Below are 19,806 nucleotides of genomic sequence, written 5' to 3'. Positions count from 1 at the left end.
TTTATCAGAGCCCTTCTAGAGGCGCCGTCTCTTCCCTGGACCGCCCCGCTCGCTCCATAGGCCGGGAGTGACTGCCACGCGTCATGCGGCAGTCACCGCCCCTAACCACGGCCCAAACCTGCCCCCTCATAAATACACCGCCCCCTTGGTGAGCGGTCCGATGATTACATTGTACCCCGCAGTGTTGGATAGGAGGTTTCCGGTAACGCTATCCTTCTAACACTGCGGCGTTTGTTCAAGCACTAGGAGCCGCTTACTTTAGTAACATCTCCTAGTGCTGAAATTTTGGGTGACAGGTCCTCTTTAAGAAAAAGGGGCTTTAAAAATTATGCAAAAAGGCCTGAGGGGCTCCAGGCCCTATTAACTCCTATGGAGCCTGGAGTCCCTTAGGCTCATTTGCATAATTCAAAAAGCCTTTTTTAAAAAAAAAAAAAACAGGTCATAAGAAGCTAAAAGAAGAACAGATGCTGCCAGAGGGGGCGCACACCAGTATTTCTGAATGCTTGGCTTACAATACTTGATCTGGTGATGGATGTCCTTTAGAGGTCCTCCTGCAAACAGATATATAGCATACCCGCAGGATAGATGTGGGCACCAGCAGGGTTGGGTTATCCTGCAGATTTTTATGGGGGTTTTTTTGAGAAAGAAATGGGAAACCCCTTTAATCTCCAGCAGGGACTGATTAAACATATTAAATTAGGTGTAATGCAAGTTTAAACACTACTAATCCGTAGAACAGGCCTGGTGTGGACACTCGTGTATCATCATTACTCTCATCCATCACCGCTTTGATGAATTTGGCACACTTTGAAGCTTTCTAGTCTAAGATTGCCCTGTCTAAACCTTGTACTGAAGAACCACGAGGAGTCGTCCCGTTCTGGAGGCGCTGTCACACTCAGAGAATAGGCTGGGATGGTGTATACATAAAACCAGTTTTAATAAAAAGTAAAGGGTAAAACACTACACGTTTCGGCCCCGGGCTGGAGCCTTCGTCAGGTGGATAATTACATACGTATACGTCCGTCAACTCTGGTTTGCCCGGACCTGAGTCCCGTCGGCAGCAGTCCCTCCATCTATTTTACGCTCTATCTTTCACTGAACCAGGTGAGAGACATTCTATCATATATTTTCCTTATTAAACAACACACTTGAATCCTTTGCGCTTTTTGTCTCCCCCTCCTATTGGCCACGTTGATGCATACCTGTGGATCCCCACATTAACGCATCTAACACCAGCCCTCCATTTTGTCTGTCTAAACCTTGGACAGGCTTATTATTGGACATCTACCACCAGTTTACTGGTTTAGACTGCTTGTCCATCTTGGGGTTGGAGGGGCCGGATTGAGGGGCCATTTTAATATCTTTATCAATGAAATGTGAACTTTTGTAAAACAGCCGGAAGCGCTCGGCCTCCCACAGCTTTTAATTTATGGAGTCCTCCTCTGCAATCCTACGGTCTGGCCGGTGACGTCAGAGCCCGGGCCAGGTGAGAGCGGGGCCTGTGCTCTCCCCTAGTTCCCCAGCCAGGAGCGGGTGGGGGCTGTTAAAAATGGTTCCTTCGCCCCCTAGACTGAATGAGCAGGACACTGTACCACCTCGCACAGTGAATAGCGCCCCCCAGAAATTGGGTTATAACCTAAATAACCTTCCTTAGATTTGATCTTTATGATAACTTTTACATGTTCTGGTCAGTGTTTACCATACAACTAAAGCCGGAGGAGGTGGATAAATAATTAAACCCAATTTATACGTTTCAACCAAATCCTCAGCACATTTGTTCTTTAAGGAAGATTCAATCCAGACTGAAAACACTTAGTAATCTACAAGACTCTATCTGCCCGGGAGGCTGAGACTCGAGCTGATGCCACACTGACATGTACAGGACAATGGGATTAATCCATGGGACATGCTGGAAATGTGTCCCTCTGTCTCCTTTGTTGCAAAATGTGTTTTTTGACTTGTTTTCCCTTTTTCTTCCTCTCTTGCTCCCTCCCCTGTTGTTATGCTATGACTGATCTGGGTAACTAGTCCACTGTCTGTGAGGCCAATGCAGACGAGGAGCAAAAGCAGGTGGGAAGCTTTATATAGATATTTTCTATGTTATGGGATTTCCCTAGCGCAAAATAAAAGGGATGTGAGTGGCCCAAAATAGAAAGACGCTGAGTTCATAGGTTTAAATGGTTATATAGACAACTTTATATTTGGCCATTCATTCTGTTAAGAGGTTGATGCGCGGGGGGGGGTCCTGTGCGCGGGGGGCGGGGGGGGGGGGGTCCTGTGCGCGGTTTGCAGAACCAATGTACAGATGGGTTGTTGGAGGAATGGCAGCTCTTCTAGTAAGCTGTTCTCCACCGAAGCGTGAGGTGCCGGCCTGGACCGGGTCTTTATATCATTCTAGCCCTGATGTTGGATATCCATGGTGCTGATGGTTAGGAGACTCGTGTAGGGGACAATGGTGGTGGTACATTTTTTTAAATTTTTTTGACTTATTAAAACAGGTAACCAGGTTTTTTTTTCCGATTTGTTTTTTTGACTGTACTTTTTCTTCTTCAGTTTTCCATCCATGATTATTGGGGCTGCCATCTTCCCTCAGTTCTAGTAACAGCATTTCACAGCAGCCTTAGGACCACTGAGGTCTTTGAGGCTTTTGGAGAGTTTATTATGCAAATGCTCATCAGACCGGAGGTATAAATGCGTCACACCTCCTGGTCTTGTCACACCTCGTGGTCTTGTCACACCTCGTGGTCTTGTCACACCTCGTGGTCTTGTCACACCTCGTGGTCTTGTCACACCTCGTGGTCTTGTCACACCTCGTGGTCTTGTCACACCTCGTGGTCTTGTCACACCTCGTGGTCTTGTCACACCTCGTGGTCTTGTCACACCTCGTGGTCTTGTCACACCTCGTGGTCTTGTCACACCTCGTGGTCTTGTCACACCTCGTGGTCTTGTCACACCTCGTGGTCTTGTCACACCTCGTGGTCTTGTCACACCTCGTGGTCTTGTCACACCTCGTGGTCTTGTCACACCTCGTGGTCTTGTCACACCTCGTGGTCTTGTCACACCTCGTGGTCTTACGCCTGTTATTATCTTGCAGCACCAAAAAACTAGAATAATGGAGTTTAAGGCAGCGGTTAAAATGTTTATTGATTTGTAGTGATTCCGTTATTTCCGTTAGGCTTACCGTGTTTTTTTAATCAGATTTTCTTTATTATTTTTCAAAATGTACAAATAAACCTACAAAAAAGTCTCTGAATACGTCCTATCAATCAAGTCCAGTATGGCTGCCCAAAATGTTTATAACGTGGGACAGACCCATAACATATGCAACATATCCGCTGTGTCTTCAGGGCATTTTGGGGTCCTATGGACTATGTATAATTGCGTGAGTCTGTTCGCTTCCCCTAAGGAAGTAATTGGTACAGACTCCAGAATATTATTCCATTAATCGTCCGTCGTAGGATCTACGTCTCTTTCCCACTTAGTACGAGCTTGGCTTTGGAAGGCATCTAGGAATTTGGATAAGAGAAGCTGGTATAGTAGCGAAATGAGTCCCGAAGAGTGACCCTCCATGGCTACATATTGGAGTAGAAGATCCCCTTGGAACGTCAGAGGCCCCAATCTTGTTTGGGTTTCAAAGGCATGCATAAGTTGGAGATGACAAAAAAAGTCCTGACTGTGAGCTGGGATAGTTTCCTGTAACTGCTGGAATGTCTAAATATGGGAGTCCTCCACTAGTTGTGAGAGCTTAGTCAGTCCCATTCCATTCCCAAAAGTTTGCACATTCAAGGGATTTTAATTCACCGAGCCCTGGATTGTCCCACAAAGGCGTATATACTCGGTATGACCGCTCAGCCCTCTAATTTGTTTAAGTTTACCCCCATAGTTTATGAACAAGAGTCAATGTGCTCAGTCTTCCCGGCTTCTTATGCCGGCAGCCTGTTCTTAGTGTGTAGATGCTACTTCTTCATTAGAGAAGTCAGGTCTCTGTAACTCCCCACCCCTTAAGATGCTGTGCCTGCGCCGCTAGATAATAGATCCAGGGGTCAGGTAGTGCTAGCCCCCACTTTTACTTTAGAGTATTGTAGTGTCTCCGACCTTATTCTAGGGTGACCATTACTCCATATTCGATCTCTGAACAATGCATTAATCCCGTGAAATCTAGAAAGCGGCCGATAAACTGGTGGGTTGTGCAAAAGATACAAAAGCCGGGGCATTACTATCATTTGGATAAGGTTTAAACGCCCAATGACAGATGGCGGTAATTTGCACCAAGCTCTAACCTTAGTCTTGATAGTTTCTGGTCGTGGGGTAAGATTTAATTCCTCAGTCTGATGGGCGTGCCAACACCCTTACTCCTAAATACTTAAATGGAGTTACAATAGGGATGAGGGAAGATCCTGGGGTCAAGGCACCGTCCACCACATCCAGTGCCATCATAGCTGACTTATGCCAGTTTATCAAAAGGCCAGAGATGGCCCCAAATTGGTCATGAAGACTCATAATGTACAACTAATCATAATATCACTGTCCCGGCAGAAGTGCCACCACAAGTGGTAAATAAATATAAATATTTAGGGGTAGTAATAACCCCAGACCCGAAGGAATATATAAAATACAATCTAGAACCGCTGCGATCTAAATTTGCAGACAAAAAAGTCTGGTGCAAACTTCCGCTGTCTCCGATCGGGAGGGGTAATCTTATTAAAATGGTTCTGATGCATCAGCTACTGTACATTTTACACAACTCACCAATCCGGATATCACAGACATATTTTTATAGAATCCGTGGACTATTCAGAAGACTCGTGTGGAAGGGTAAACAAGCGAGAATCCGTAGACACTCTACAAAGGGGAAAAATGGATGGAGGCCTCGCAATACAGAACCCATGGCTTTGTTTTCTAGCGGCACAACTACAGCATTTCAGAGGATGAGGAATGGAGGTAGAAGGTGGGTCAGCAAATTTGGCAAACCAATTGATTAGCCTGTGGACAAAGCATACAAGACCAGTGCATGCTCTAGAGCAGTGGTGGGGAACCTATGGTACGGGTGCCAGAGGTGGCACTCAGAGCCCTTTCTGTGGGCACCCAGGCCTTCATGCCAACAGAGAGTTTGCCAGACAGGACTCAAAGCTTCCTCCTGTGGTGCAAGACAGCCCAGGAGGTGCCATGCTCAGCGCCATTTTAAAGCAATATCCATGGCTGTCAGCGCTACAGGAGGAGCAAGAAGGTGTGGATGGATATGGGTTATCGTTGGAGCTCCTGCTCTGGGTCTCCTAGAGGAAAGCTACAATCCAAATTTCTCCATCATCTTTCTATTGTATTGGCGAACTCAGGTCACCAATACGCTTGAAACCTGTGATACAGCAGGGATCAATAAATTACTTCTTAAATTGTCATGTTGGCACTTTGTGGCATGTAAATGAGTATTGGTTGTAGTTTGGGCGCTTTATCTCCAAAAGGTTCACCGTCACTGCTCTAGAGGGTTTGGCGGAGGGGAAGTAGGCAGCAAACTAACAATGTCCCTTATGTCTAAGGAGTGGTCTAAAGCCAAAGACATTATAGGAATCCCCAAATATACCTCCGATACTCCAATCTGGCGTAATCCATCCCTGCCAGAAATATTTCGTTTGGAAGGCTTTACTCCATGGGAAATGAAAGTGGTGAGGAACCTAAAGCACATCTGCTCAGAAGGTGAACACATACAAGCAGAGTTTCAGCTGCCACGTGCACGGTTCTATCAATATCTACAGCTTTGAGATGCTTTTAAGGTGGAGCTGATAGAAGTGGGTTTTATTGGCGCATTGAACAGGATATTGAGAGCAAACTCTACTAAAGGTCTAATTTCCTACACCGTATTGCTTAATGACTCCTCCATTAAAGTGTCGGGCAAAATGGGAAGGTGAGGTGGGTCCCATTGAGAAGGAAGAGTGGACTGGAGCGGTGCCAATTCTCTCTCCTAGTGAAGCTCGAAGGATTGTTTCATATAGGGATCATGGTTCAGGAGGTAAAGGTGTTTGAAATGCGCCCCTCTTCCAGTTTGCAGAATTGCAGAAGTACATGCACCCTCTGTGCGTGCACCCTCTGTGCGTGCACCCTCTGTGCGTGCACCCTCTGTGCGTGCACCCTCTGTGCGTGCACCCTCTGTGCGTGCACCCTCTGTGCGTGCACCCTCTGTGCGTGCACCCTCTGTGCGTGCACCCTCTGTGCGTGCACCCTCTGTGCGTGCACCCTCTGTGCGTGCACCCTCTGTGCGTGCACCCTCTATTTTAATGTGTAAAGCTTTTCTAAACATATTGTCATGTAACGAAGAGCGTAACAGAACTGCAAAAATTGACCCGGACGTTCAGGCGTCAATGACCCTTTGTCACAAAGGGTTTAAGGACATCACTTTATTTTGGGCAGAGATTCTTCCAATATAGACAGTGTTACAAAAAAAAAAAAAAAAAAAAAATCCTAGCACTTTTCTTGACTTTTTTTGCAGTAGTTTTTTGTTTTGGACCTTAGATCTTTTCTCTGAGGAGCATATGGTTGTCAGTGTCTGAGGTTTGGTGGGTGGTCGGGTCACTGGTCTGTTGGCTCATAGCAGGGTGCAGGTTCCCAGCGGCCGCTCAGTTCTCCCTGACTTATTATGGGCTTCCTCTGTTGACGACAGGATAACGGCTGAGAAATTGTAGCGGAAAGGTCGTTCTAATTTAGCTCCTGCTGGGGAGAAGTGAGTGACAGCAGAGTGTGACGCTGCCATCTCTTACTCGCTTTGCTCGGTTTCTCTTTTTGGAGGACTATGAGCATAACCTGATGTTTGTGGTTAGTCTGTCATTGGGCGAGGATGAGTAAGGAAAACTTCTTGGGTTTTAAGGTCTCCATGTAAGGAAGTAAATGGGGAATGTGTGACACAACCGGGTGTAATGTTTCGGTGCTTTCTACCTCCAGCCTCCAACTTATTAATAATAATAATGCATTTCAAGAGTAATGTTAACCCCTTGTTGCTGATGCCCTCCCCCTCACCCCCCCAAAGACAGAGCTGGTTTACCTCCTTTTCTGCTAGTTGGTACAATTTAAGGAGAGAACAATAAATATATACAGGCAGTCCCCGGGTTACATACAAGATAGGGTCCATAGGTTTGTTCTTGTGAATTTGTATGTAAGTCGAAACTGTATATTTTATAATTGTAGTTCCAGAATTTCTAAATTTTTCGCTGTAATGGAACCAAGGATTATGAATAAATCTTCATTACAGACACCTTACAGCTGATCATTGCAGACACCTTACAGCTGATCATTACAGACACCTTACAGCTGATCATTACAGACACCTTACAGCTGATCATTACAGACACCTTACAGCTGATCATTGCAGCCTGGGACTATAGTAACATCCAGAGAGGTCACCAGAGGTCACAGGGGGCAGAGGGGTCCGTCTGTAACTAGGGAGCGTCTGTAACTAGGGGTTTCCTTAAGTAGGGGACTGTCTGTATATGTTTTTATTATGTTTTCATATATTCCCACCAATAACGTTTTAATACTTTGGCGCACTTATCTGTGTAAGGTGTAATTTTTGATTTTTTTAATTTTTTTTTTTTTTTTTTTCGTTAAACGAGCCGACATTTTCTTTGCTACCATTCTGGGGACTGTGTTACCTTCTTTTGATTAACTTTTTATTTAAATTTTTATGTGTTGCAAAATGGTAAGGAAAAAAAAAAGTTACTAATTGTTCAATTTGGGCCTTTGTTATCTGCATTTGAGTCTGTGGAGAAGACGTATTCTTGCAACGTGGTCTAGGACTCGGAGCTCTCCCTTTGCTCCATAAGCGCTCAAGTGAAGAATGTCCAAAACAAAATTGACCACAATAGATATCAAGTTAAATAGAAAGTTTCATTATATGTCATTGAATCTTGGAGTAAAAATATATGAGTAACATTTTTGCATTTTTAGACCGAAGACACCGTGTGTAAATAAATGTTCATTCGTAGTCGCATTTGCGGAGTAAAAGTCCATCCGGTTTTTGTCCGATTTGTGCAACTTGCGTGTCTCGATGTTTAGGCAGAGACTTCTACCCCTTCAGACGCCTTCCGAAACACTGTTACGGGGTTCAATCCTTTGAATGATTTTCATAGATCTGGCATTTTTGGCCGTGGAGATAAATCTTTGTTTGTTTTGTATATATTCTTATTTATGATCTGGGTAATGGGGGTGTTTTATCAACATTTTTAGTTTTTTGGAGCAATTTTTTTTACTTTAGCTTTTGAAAAACCATTTCCTACTGTATTTTTTTAATCTCCTACAGCAGCGATGGTGTCCCTATGGCACAGGCGTCAGAGGTGGCACTCGGAGCCCTATCGGTGGGCACCCAGGCCATCACCTCAGGGCAAAGTTCAACAGAAAGGACTCAAATCTTCCTGCAGTCTCAAACAACTTGAGATGCTGCTCCCAACACTCTTTTGAAGGTGACGCCTCCTTGGCTGATTGGAACTGCAGGAAGAGTGAGAAGGTGTGAACAGAGCCGGATTATCTTTAGAGGTCCCCTTGCTGGCCCCATGATTTTTTCCTTTATTTTTGAGACCCTGGAGAGAGGCTACAGTGATGTTTGAACTTGCCCTTTTGCTTCCAGCTGTATTAGTGTCCTCCGGGGGCCAATACGATTGAATGTTGTGGAAGAACAGGAAGCAATAAGTTACTGTATAAATTGTCATGTGGGCACTTGATGGTAAATAATTGGGTGTTGATTGTAGTTTGGGCACCCGGTCTCTAAAAGGTTCGCCATCGCTGTCCTAGAGAGTCTGAACGCTCCTACCCTGTACAGCAATTAAAAACTGTACTGCAGTACATGAGGATTTTACTACTGACCTGTATTGCTCTGCTTCGGGCCTGGGAGTTTTTTTTTTTTTTTAGAGACATTGTGGATGGCGACGATCCAAGCAGCCAAGATGGCGTCTCGCACGGCCTTGCCTCTCAAATGTTTCCCGTCCCAAACACAAGTGTTAACAGAAAAGACCCGCTATCCATGAAGAGAGATCATCACTATGATGTGTAGTTGAACACACGTGGTGGAGGTGCATTTCATTCCTATTGTAATTAATTAAAAGTAGATACTCTTCTCGATTTTTAATTTTGAGATGGCTCTTCTGATGTTCTTCTATTAGTCTTCTTAGAATGATCAAAGTGTTTTTTTGAATATAAATGGCTAATACAAATAAATACTCCCCAAAACTCCAATCTAGGGAATAACCACTGCCTCTTTCAACCCAATGAAATGTGTAAACTGCTGCACGCACAGGGAATCCCTGCCCCTCTTCAGGCTGCATATTAGTCAATGTACAGTAATTGTCATTGTCCATCTCCGGGCTGTGTGCCAGGCATTCCCGTACACTGTGCCGCCTACTTAGTGAATGCTGTATAAGCTCTATCATTTTAGGCAGTGTTTCTCCATCTCTTTAAGAAGTGAATCCCCCAATGGCGAAATAAAGTAACAAGGGAAGTGATCAGTTATGGCAACAAGACAAGGGATTGGAAACTCTGAAACTATCAGAAGTGACAGAAAGCAGCACAGTCCTTCCAAAGTGTTTTACTCCATTATGTTCCCTTACTAGAAAGCCGGAGGGTCTATGAGGAATGAGGGCAGATAATCCATCACTTGCCCAAAGCGGATTTCAGGCTGAAGAGAGGAAGGAAAGGCGGCATGTATGGCATAATATTCAAATTATTCCATCTTCATGGGTCCACTCGTAGCTGGAACATACTGTTTTTAGGGCACCTATGGTGAGATGCACTTTTCTGTCTGGAAGTTCTGTTCTTGCTGCTGTGATTAGTTGTATGGTTATAATATACAGAGTTTAGAATAGGAGGATAAAAAGGCAATGCACACCTTAAGCCCCCCTCCCAACCCATTAACCACACTGTTAAACACATATGTAGCATGAAATCATAAAACTCTACGATAATGACTCTACAGTGTTTCCATAGCTTTACCATATAATCCCGTTTAAAAACTGTACAATAAATGTAACTGCACAAATAAGATTTAGCAATAATAAATGAACATCCGGATTGTTCTCGTCTCCTGTGTGTGGCTCTGCATCAGGTATGCCAGGAGACTGGACTCTGTCCCAGGATCTGTGGCAAGACGTGACATAGCAGGACAAATTCCCAGCAGTCCGGGGTGGCGGGACAGAGGTAAAAATAAATGGGACTGTCCCGCTGAATCCGGGATGGTTGGGATGAATGATTATAGATCTGTCACTGTGATAATCTTCTTATATTTATCCATGTCCTCCTTCCTTCTAATATACACTTTTTAAATGATGGTAATGAGTCAAGGCTCTGTCGGGCATTTCCAGAGCTTCACAGGCTGAAGCACAGTCTCCCCTGCTCCCTCAGAAATCCCTTCCTCCCTCTCCCTGATGTATATTCTCACAGCAGCAGAGGAAGTTTGTGCTCCTGCAAAATGTAACGGCCTGTGAATCACGAAGGGTCTCTGTTAATGCCTTCTCCACCTTCTCATTAGCATACTTATAAATATTAATTTTACATAAATGGATATATTACTGAATCTGAGCGTCTCTGGTTTATTTTCCCGACTTTATTTTCATAGTAAATCAAAAGCTCTGTATAATGCACCTCCGTGGATACATGTAAGAGGTTTATAATGCAAAGAGATGCTACATTTCACAGACAGAGAATTGACCGCCCTCTGTAGTAGAATTGTTGTCATTCTTGACAGCTATTCCTTATCACCAACCCCTCGTGAGGCTACAGTATTTATCTTGTATGCCCTCGCCCTTTATGCCTGTTAGCAGATCCTGTAAATCAGGCCGTATGTTACACAGCAGGTGGAGCTGAAGTTGAGTATATTTGATGGTGGAGCTTTGGAGAATACTAGTTTTCTTAGTCAGACGTGATGTTATGCATGAAACAGAAAATTCACTGCATTTTATACACACCCGGCAGTGATTATCAAGGGATATTAAAAAAAAAAACTTTAAAAGAGATTAATAAATACAGAAATGGGGTATTTACTACAGGATGACAATAAACAGACTAAAAACCTGTGAGGCGAGACCCAAGAGCTCTGGCTCTTATCTGCTTGTGGCCTCCAGGTCAGAGGTAGGAGGTCATGAAGCTGCATGAATGTAAGGTGTTTGAATCTCTGCATTAATTTATACTCCCATTCTTTCCTTTTCCTCTGTGTTTTAAAATGTCCCATTAAAATCTGCAAATCTACATGACGAGTACGGATGGATTCAGAATACAGCTGGAAATATGTGGTAATGGGACGTCTAATCGCTGCCGTGAAAGAACCCCATTCTCCAGATGACATTTCCACTTCCTTCTCTTTATAGCCAGAAGCACATTTAGGTTCTTCTATTCATGGAGGTCAAAGGGTCATGTCCTCGTCACTGGTGGCTTCATGTATATACAAGTTCTTAGCTCATTACTATAATACCCTGGGGGTGGTGCAGTGTTAGTGGCATGAAGCCATGTTCACCCTATCTTCATGGCTTCTGTTATATATACAAATTGGAAAAAGCGAGCAGCACTCCAAAGGTAGAATTCAAAAGTTGGTGATCTTTATTGAGGCGAGTGGCAACGTTCCGGTGTTGCCACTTGCCTCAATAAAGATCACCAACTTTTGAATTTTACCTTTGGAGTGCTGCTCGTTTTTTCCAATTTGTATCTGCGTAAGGACCAAGCCAGGACCTCTGCGGGCTTTGCACCCCCGCTCCTTAGGGGTTCCACAAAGCCGTGCAGACTTGAACTTTACTTTTTGTATTCTCTTGTATATCGCTCTATTGTATCATATGTCACAGTTCCACTATTTCTGCTACCAGAAAACTAGCTCACAGATGACAAAGGTCCATGATTTCGGAGTGTAGGTTGATCTTGGGGGTAAATTAGTAATGTTATCTCCTGTACCTCCGTATCGGCAATGCTGAGGCCGCCATGATGATCATCGGAATGGAAACGGCACGGCGATGGCTTTTCATTATGCCGATCATTATCTGATCTGTATCATGTATTCTCCACCTTTATTCTATCCTGGGAGCTTTTAACAGGTTTTTATCATTTTTATCTCAGGTTGGCAAAGAGACGGTTCAGACAACGGAAGACCAGATTATGAAGAGAGACATGCCGCCGGCTTTCATCAAGTGAGTGCTACAGGATGGAAGGATGTGGGACTGGGGACTTGCTGGAGTTGTTTCTTTCCGTGGATAAAATGTTGCTAATGAGGTTCTACATAAAAAAAAACCTGGGATACCCTACAAGGGCAGGTAAAGGTGAAGTAAAAAAAAAAATGAAGTGTAGAAAAATAATTCTACAAGAATTAGGCCAATTGTAGGGGAAAAAACCCAAGAAGACCTTGTATAATTATGAATGCAGTTCTGCTCTCTTAGGCCCCATGCACCAGACCATATGGGGGCTCGTCATTTGGCCGCACAGTTTGTGGCCAGATCACACCCCTGTAGAGGTCTGTGGCACCAGATCACAGTAAGGTGAGCACACAGTGCCAAACCGGGCAGCCATTCGGCTTTCTGTTGAAAGGGGAGGAGTGAGGATTGCGGAGTGCGGAGTGCTCGCTACCCAACCCTACTCCACCCGGTGGTGCGCTATACCCAGTATCCGGTGCAGTGCAAGCACATGACTATGTGAAGGAGGCCTAACCTGCATCAAATAAACATTGTAGGTAGGTTATGATTCTAGAAACACACTAAAAGGATGATCAAAGGTGAACACCACAAAGCTGTGTTGAAACACAGCTTTGCAATTTGGTTTGCTCTTCTAGTTAGAGGATACATCAAAACTCAGGAGTTGACAATGTTGCCATCAATGATTATATTGGGTTCAAATCCAATATAATTAATATGGTATTTTTCGGACTATAACTCTACGTCTGGAAAGGTATTTATGATTTATTGGAAGCTACAACCGACTACCGTATTTTTCGGGCTATAAGGCGCACAAAAAATCCTTTTGATTTTCTCAGAAATCCAAGGTGCGCCTTATAGTCCATTGCGCCTTATATATGATCCGTACTTACAGACAACAGCTGCCTTGTACTGTGCACAGGTCTGCCACCTGCTGGTCATTCATCCTTATAATCAGGTGCGCCTTATAGTCCAGTGTGCCTTATATATGATCCGTACTTACAGACAACAGCTGCCTTGTACTGTGCACAGGTCTGCCCCCTGCTGGTCATTCATCCTTATAATCCGGTGCGCCTTGTATATGAACCGTACTTACAGACAACAGCTGCCTTGAGCTGCACACAGGTCTGCCCCCTGCTGGTCATTCATCCTTATAGTCCAGTGCACCTTATATATGAACCGTACTTACAGACAACAACTGCCTTGTACTGTGCACAGGTCTGCCACCTGCTGGTCATTCATCCTTATAATCAGGTGCGCCTTATAATCAGGTGCACCTTATATATGAACCGTACTTACAGACAACAGCTGCCTTGTACTGTGCACAGGTCTGCCACCTGCTGGTCATTCATCCTTATAATCAGGTGCGCCTTATAGTCCTGTGCGCCTTATATATGAACCGTACTTACAGACAACAGCTGCCTTGTACTGTGCACAGGTCTGCCACCTGCTGGTCATTCATCCTTATAATCAGGTGCGCCTTATATATGAACCTAGACGTTTTAGCAGGCATTTATTGATGGTGGGAGGGGAGGTTATAAATCATTTTCATGAAGTGACATTATCTTTTATATCTTCACTTTGTAGAGTAGAAAATGCTTGTACGAAGCTGGTCCAAGCCGCTCAGATGCTTCATGCCGACCCTTACTCTGTCCCCGCTCGGGATTATCTCATCGATGGCTCTCGGGGAATACTGTCCGGGACTTCAGACTTGCTCCTGACGTTTGATGAAGCGGAGGTAAGTACTTTTTGCTTTGGTGTCATGCAGCTTATTTGCCAATATTTTCTCAATGCCTCCAATGTTTTGGAGACTTTTACATTTTTCTGTTTTTTTTTTAATTTTACAATTTTGTCTTGAAATGAGTTACTCTGGACACAACAAAATATAGAATTATTCATGCCGCCCCCAACCACAGGCTACATTATAACAACACAAGTAATTTGTGGGCATTAGGTTTTTATGTCCCTACAATTTAGGTTTTTTTACATTTTCAAATGATAAAGCCACAAACATAAATGTATTCATATTTTATGTGATGGAATAACTCTAAGTATTTGTGAAGTGTAATAAAAATGCTAATTGCTTTTACTAATTTAGTTTTGCATGTAAAATGTATTCGGGGCCTCCTGAGTCAATGATTTGTTGAACCCATGTCTGTTGGAGTAGGTGTAACTTAGATTGGGTGCAGAATGCCTGTAATCAGCAATTTTCATGTCAAACGAATTTTCCCACATGTCCTATAGACAGATTCTCTAGGTCTGTAAAATTACTGTATATACTCGAGTATAAGCCTACCCAAGTATAAGCCGAGGCACCTAATTTTACCACAAGAACCTGGGAAAACATATTGACTCGAGTATAAGCCGAGGATGGAAAATGCATTGGTCACGGCCTCCCCATTTATATAGCCAGCTCAACCCTGCCCCCCAGTATATAGCCAGCACCTGCCCCCCAGTATATAGCCAGCACCTGCCCCCCAGTATATAGCCAGCACCTGCCCCCCAGTATATAGCCTGCCAGCACATATCCCCCAGTATATAGCCAGCCCCCTGCCCCAGTATATAGCCAGCCCCTGCTCCAGTATATAGCCAGCACGGGGAAGCCGGGAAGGTGAGTTTGAATATATTTTTTTACTCGGGTATAAGCAGAGTTTGGGGTTTCAGCACATTTTTTTGTACTGAAAAACTAGGCTTATACTCGAGTATATATGGTAAGTATCAATGTCTTGGTAAGTTAGAAACCAACCAAAAATAGACAGAACCGACACATTACACCAGTTCTGTAAGGTGATAAAAATCTATAGCTAGGGTGATATATAAAATTGATCCACGCACAGAGTGATGTTTTAGGATTGTTTTGGGACTTGTCAGATTCAACTCTTTGCACTTATGATCAGGGTCCTTAGATCCCTTGGGTGTGTTGAGCACCAATGATTTCAGTGTCAGGAAGCCAAAAAAATGGGTTTTGGCCCAACTTTTCATAATGGTGTTTGGTATTGTTGGATTTGTAAATTAATGCTGGGGAATTTTAGGAATATCTTCCACTTGGGATATCACAGGAAGAAGAGCTGGCACAGGTGTAGCTATGCGCCTCTCACGTGACAAACCAGGCGGGATTAGGTAGAGATTTCAAAAAGACTTTGGTCGGTCGTTTTTATTAGTTTTTTTTTTTTTTTTTAGTATTTTGTAACTCTTTCTGTATGTATCGTGTATTTTGTTTTGTAACCTTTTTTTATTGGACAATTATGTTTTTATGTATGAACTTCTTACTTGCATTACATTTTTAAACCTTAAGAAGTCTCTGCTTGTAGCCTTAAAGAACCCAAGTTTCCAGAGTGATGGTGTTACTAAGATCCATTTGGATCTGTAATTTGGGTTTCTAAACATAGATTTCCTCTAAGCTGTAGCTTCTTGAATTTGGAATTGCTATGCACTGTATGGGTGAGATTTATCATCATGTTTCCAAGGTAAAACTGTTCTAGTTGCCAATTGTATCCAATCGGAGCTCAGCTTTCATTCTATAAACAGCTATGGGAAAATGGAAGCTGAGCTCTGATTGGTTGGATAAGGCAACTAGAACAGTTCTGCTCTAAGAGACTTATGATAAATCTCCCCCTATGTGTCCTATGTAGCAGCTATTGAATATACGTGGTCTGTAGTGTTGGAGATCAGTATTATGTGGTTACTTTTCATGGATTGTTTTGCTTAGGAAATCCTGAGATAGGAAACGCCATTGTTACTGAAGATTGTCACCTATGGACACACGAAGCCCTTATGGCATTATAAACGCATAATATTATGTATGAGGCAATGAATCTGCTGCATGTCATCTTGTGGACTGGCCTTGGGCTTCTTACAGTCCACACTACGGCTGGTGGAGTGGAGAACGGAGCCAAGCTAATAAAATAACACAATCTAGTGATTTGGGGACCCCCCCCCCCATGGAACAATCCAGACTTTACTGACCATAGAGATTGTATGAAGTTCTATTGTCCTTCCTTTCTTTTGAGCAAATTTCAGCCAAATATATCTTCTACAACTGAGACCTGCATTTCAAACGGAATTCCCCGGTGCCTCGTCCCCCATCTTTTCTTATTGTCTGGCATCGGGGAGGTGGGGGAATTCTAATATATACACGAGTATAAGCCGACCCAAGTATAAGCCGAGGCCCCTAATTTTACCATAAAAACCTGGGAAAACCTATTGACTCAAGTATAAGCCGAGGGTGGGAAATGCATTGGTCACAGCCTCCCCATTATATAGCCTACCAGACCCTGCCCCCCAGTATATAGCCATCACCTGCCCCCCAGTATATAGCCTGCCAGCCCATATCCCCCAGTATATAGCCAGCCAGCCCCTGCCCCAGTATATAGCCAGCACCTGCCCCCAGTATATAGCTTGCCAGCCCATATGCCCCAGTATATAGCCAGCCCCCTGCCCCGGTATATAGCCAGCCCGTATCCCCCGGTATATAGCCAGCCAGCCCGTATCCCCCGGTATATAGCCTGCCAGCCCGTATCCCCCGGTATATAGCCTGCCAGCCCGTATCCCCCGGTATATAGCCTGCCAGCCCATATCCCCCAGTATATAGCCGGCCAGCCCATATCCCCCAGTATATAGCCGGCCAGCCCATATCCCCCAGTATATAGCCGGCCAGCCCATATCCCCCAGTATATAGCCGGCCAGCCCATATCCCCCAGTATATAGCCGGCCAGCCCATATCCCCCAGTATATAGCCGGCCAGCCCATATCCCCCAGTATATAGCCGGCCAGCCCATATCCCCCAGTATATAGCCGGCCAGCCCATATCCCCCAGTATATAGCCGGCCAGCCCATATCCCCCAGTATATAGCCGGCCAGCCCATATCCCCCAGTATATAGCCGGCCAGCCCATATCCCCCAGTATATAGCCGGCCAGCCCATATCCCCCAGTATATAGCCGGCCAGCCCATATCCCCCAGTATATAGCCGGCCAGCCCATATCCCCCAGTATATAGCCGGCCAGCCCATATCCCCCAGTATATAGCCGGCCAGCCCATATCCCCCAGTATATAGCCGGCCAGCCCATATCCCCCAGTATATAGCCGGCCAGCCCATATCCCCCAGTATATAGCCGGCCAGCCCATATCCCCCAGTATATAGCCGGCCAGCCCATATCCCCCAGTATATAGCCGGCCAGCCCATATCCCCCAGTATATAGCCGGCCAGCCCATATCCCCCAGTATATAGCCGGCCAGCCCATATCCCCCAGTATATAGCCGGCCAGCCCATATCCCCCAGTATATAGCCGGCCAGCCCATATCCCCCAGTATATAGCCGGCCAGCCCATATCCCCCAGTATATAGCCGGCCAGCCCATATCCCCCAGTATATAGCCGGCCAGCCCATATCCCCCAGTATATAGCCGGCCAGCCCATATCCCCCAGTATATAGCCGGCCAGCCCATATCCCCCAGTATATAGCCGGCCAGCCCATATCCCCCAGTATATAGCCGGCCAGCCCATATCCCCCAGTATATAGCCGGCCAGCCCATATCCCCCAGTATATAGCCGGCCAGCCCATATCCCCCAGTATATAGCCGGCCAGCCCATATCCCCCAGTATATAGCCGGCCAGCCCATATCCCCCAGTATATAGCCGGCCAGCCCATATCCCCCAGTATATAGCCGGCCAGCCCATATCCCCCAGTATATAGCCGGCCAGCCCCCGGGGAAGCCGGAAAGGTGAGTTTTCAGCACATTTTTTTTTTGTGCTGAAAAAACAGGCTTATACTCAAGTATATATGGTATTTTAATTTCATACATGCTAAATCTAGCTCCCAGAAATCAAAATCTCTGGAAGATTGGAAAACGTTTAATTCCAGCTTTGAGTGAGGAGGACTTCACTAAATTTCAACACCGCTTTATATTACCCATCATGGTTGTCTCGGCCCAATCTGACTTTTAGGGCGCTGTCACACAGGACTTTTTGGCTGCGTTTGCAAACACAAACCAAACCGCACCCATCGGGACCGAGACGCCGGTGTTTTGCATTAAAGCTAATGCAGCTAAAACGTCCTGTGTTACCGCGCCCACAAATGGTATCCCAAAACTGCCACAGGTGTAGATTCTCCCCTACCTCCTGCTACAATTTTTTTGGATGAAGGTAGTATCTACACTTTCTCATTTACTTGATTTGTCCCATTGATGTTTCCTCCAAAATTTGCTTGTTTAGCCTATTGGACGAAGAGATCTGGCTATACAACACAATGATCTGACAATGTGAAGTGTTATGTTTATGGCACATCGAGTTGCCATTATATGGATGGATTCAGTCTTCGTAAATTTTAACAGTAGGGAAAAAACTTCTGAATAGAGTACCGTATTTTTCGGACTATAAGGCGCACCGGATTATAAGGTGCACCATCAATAAATGCCTGCTCAAATGTCTAGGTTCCTATATAAGGCGCACCTGATTATAAGGATAAATGACCAGCAGGGGGCAGACCTGTGCACAGTACAAGGCAACTGTTGCCTGTAAGTACGGTTCATATTTAAGGCGCACTGGAATATAAGGCGCACCTGATTATAAGGATAAATGACCAGCAGGTGGCAGACCTGTGCACAGTACAAGGCAGCTGTTGCCTGTAAGTACGGTTCATATTTAAGGCGCACTGGAATATAAGGCGCACCTGATTATAAGGATAAATGACCAGCAGGGGGCAGACCTGTGCACAGTACAAGGCAGCTGTTGCCTGTAAGTACGGTTCATATATAACGCGCACTGGAGTATAAGGCGCATCTTTGATTTCTGAGAAACTCAAAGGATTTTTTAGTGCGCCTTATAGTCCTAAAAGTACGGTAGTTTCCTTAGAAAAAGTGGTCTACATTCACAGGCGGCGGTCCTGAGAAATTTAGCCGGGCCTGGGGAAGGTGGTGGAAGTCTCCTCTGACGCTTTGGAGGATTTGTGATGAATGTGTTCCCCAATTTGTAGGAGCCGGTACAGTACACAACTGTCATAGAGTTCTGTCATAGTTGTGTATAGTTTTATATTGTTCCAACACAATTTGGGTTGAACTCGATGGACATGTGTCTTTTCTAACCGTATAAACTACGATACAATGTAATTGAATTTTTTTTTTTAAACTTTTATTTTTGCAATTTTTGACATTTTTAATATACTATGTAATTTAATAACCGTTGTCCATTAAAACAGGTAAGGAAGATCATCCGGGTGTGTAAAGGTATCCTGGAGTATCTGACTGTAGCCGAGGTCGTGGAGAGCATGGAGGATCTGGTCACTTACACCAAAAACCTCGGGCCAGGTAAGTGGGAACCAGTAATGATTACTTAGTTGGTTTCCCGCTCCCGCCCCCAGCAATCCTCCTTACATTATAGTTTCTCTAAACATGCGGAATCCCCCACCGATCTGAAATCAATATCCCTGTCCTGGAAAACTTCCTGTAACATTGGCCTTGACCATAAATGACTGTGTAACTTTCTGCCGGACAAGTTCTCTGTAAAAACCTGCAAGTGTAGGGTAATGGTATTAATACAAACAGCATATTGTATCCAGAAACTGGAGACACAAAGGTGTGTGTATAAAGAGGTGTGTGTGTGTGTATAAAGAGGTGTGTGTGTGTGTGTATAAAGAGGTGTGTGTGTATAAAGAGGTGTGTGTGTGTGTGT

The 19,806-nt window shown here is 44.6% G+C and overlaps 1 protein-coding gene across 2 annotated transcripts in view; it reads left to right on the top strand.

Moving 5' to 3' along the window:
* The window catches only part of VCL (vinculin), a 74,476-nt gene that overhangs the window by 6,167 nt on the left and 48,503 nt on the right, over positions 1-19,806 (top strand). For both annotated transcript variants that reach the window (XM_072129619.1, XM_072129620.1), the window contains exons 2-4: positions 12,073-12,143; positions 13,728-13,878; positions 19,334-19,442. In XM_072129619.1, the coding sequence (XP_071985720.1) occupies positions 12,073-12,143; positions 13,728-13,878; positions 19,334-19,442 (331 nt within the window). The remainder of the gene's footprint in view (positions 1-12,072; positions 12,144-13,727; positions 13,879-19,333; positions 19,443-19,806) is intronic.

This window comes from Engystomops pustulosus, chromosome 11, assembly GCF_040894005.1.
Source record: "Engystomops pustulosus chromosome 11, aEngPut4.maternal, whole genome shotgun sequence".
NCBI classification, from domain to species: Eukaryota; Metazoa; Chordata; class Amphibia; order Anura; family Leptodactylidae; genus Engystomops; species Engystomops pustulosus.
This window is presented reverse-complemented; position numbering and strand designations above follow the sequence as displayed.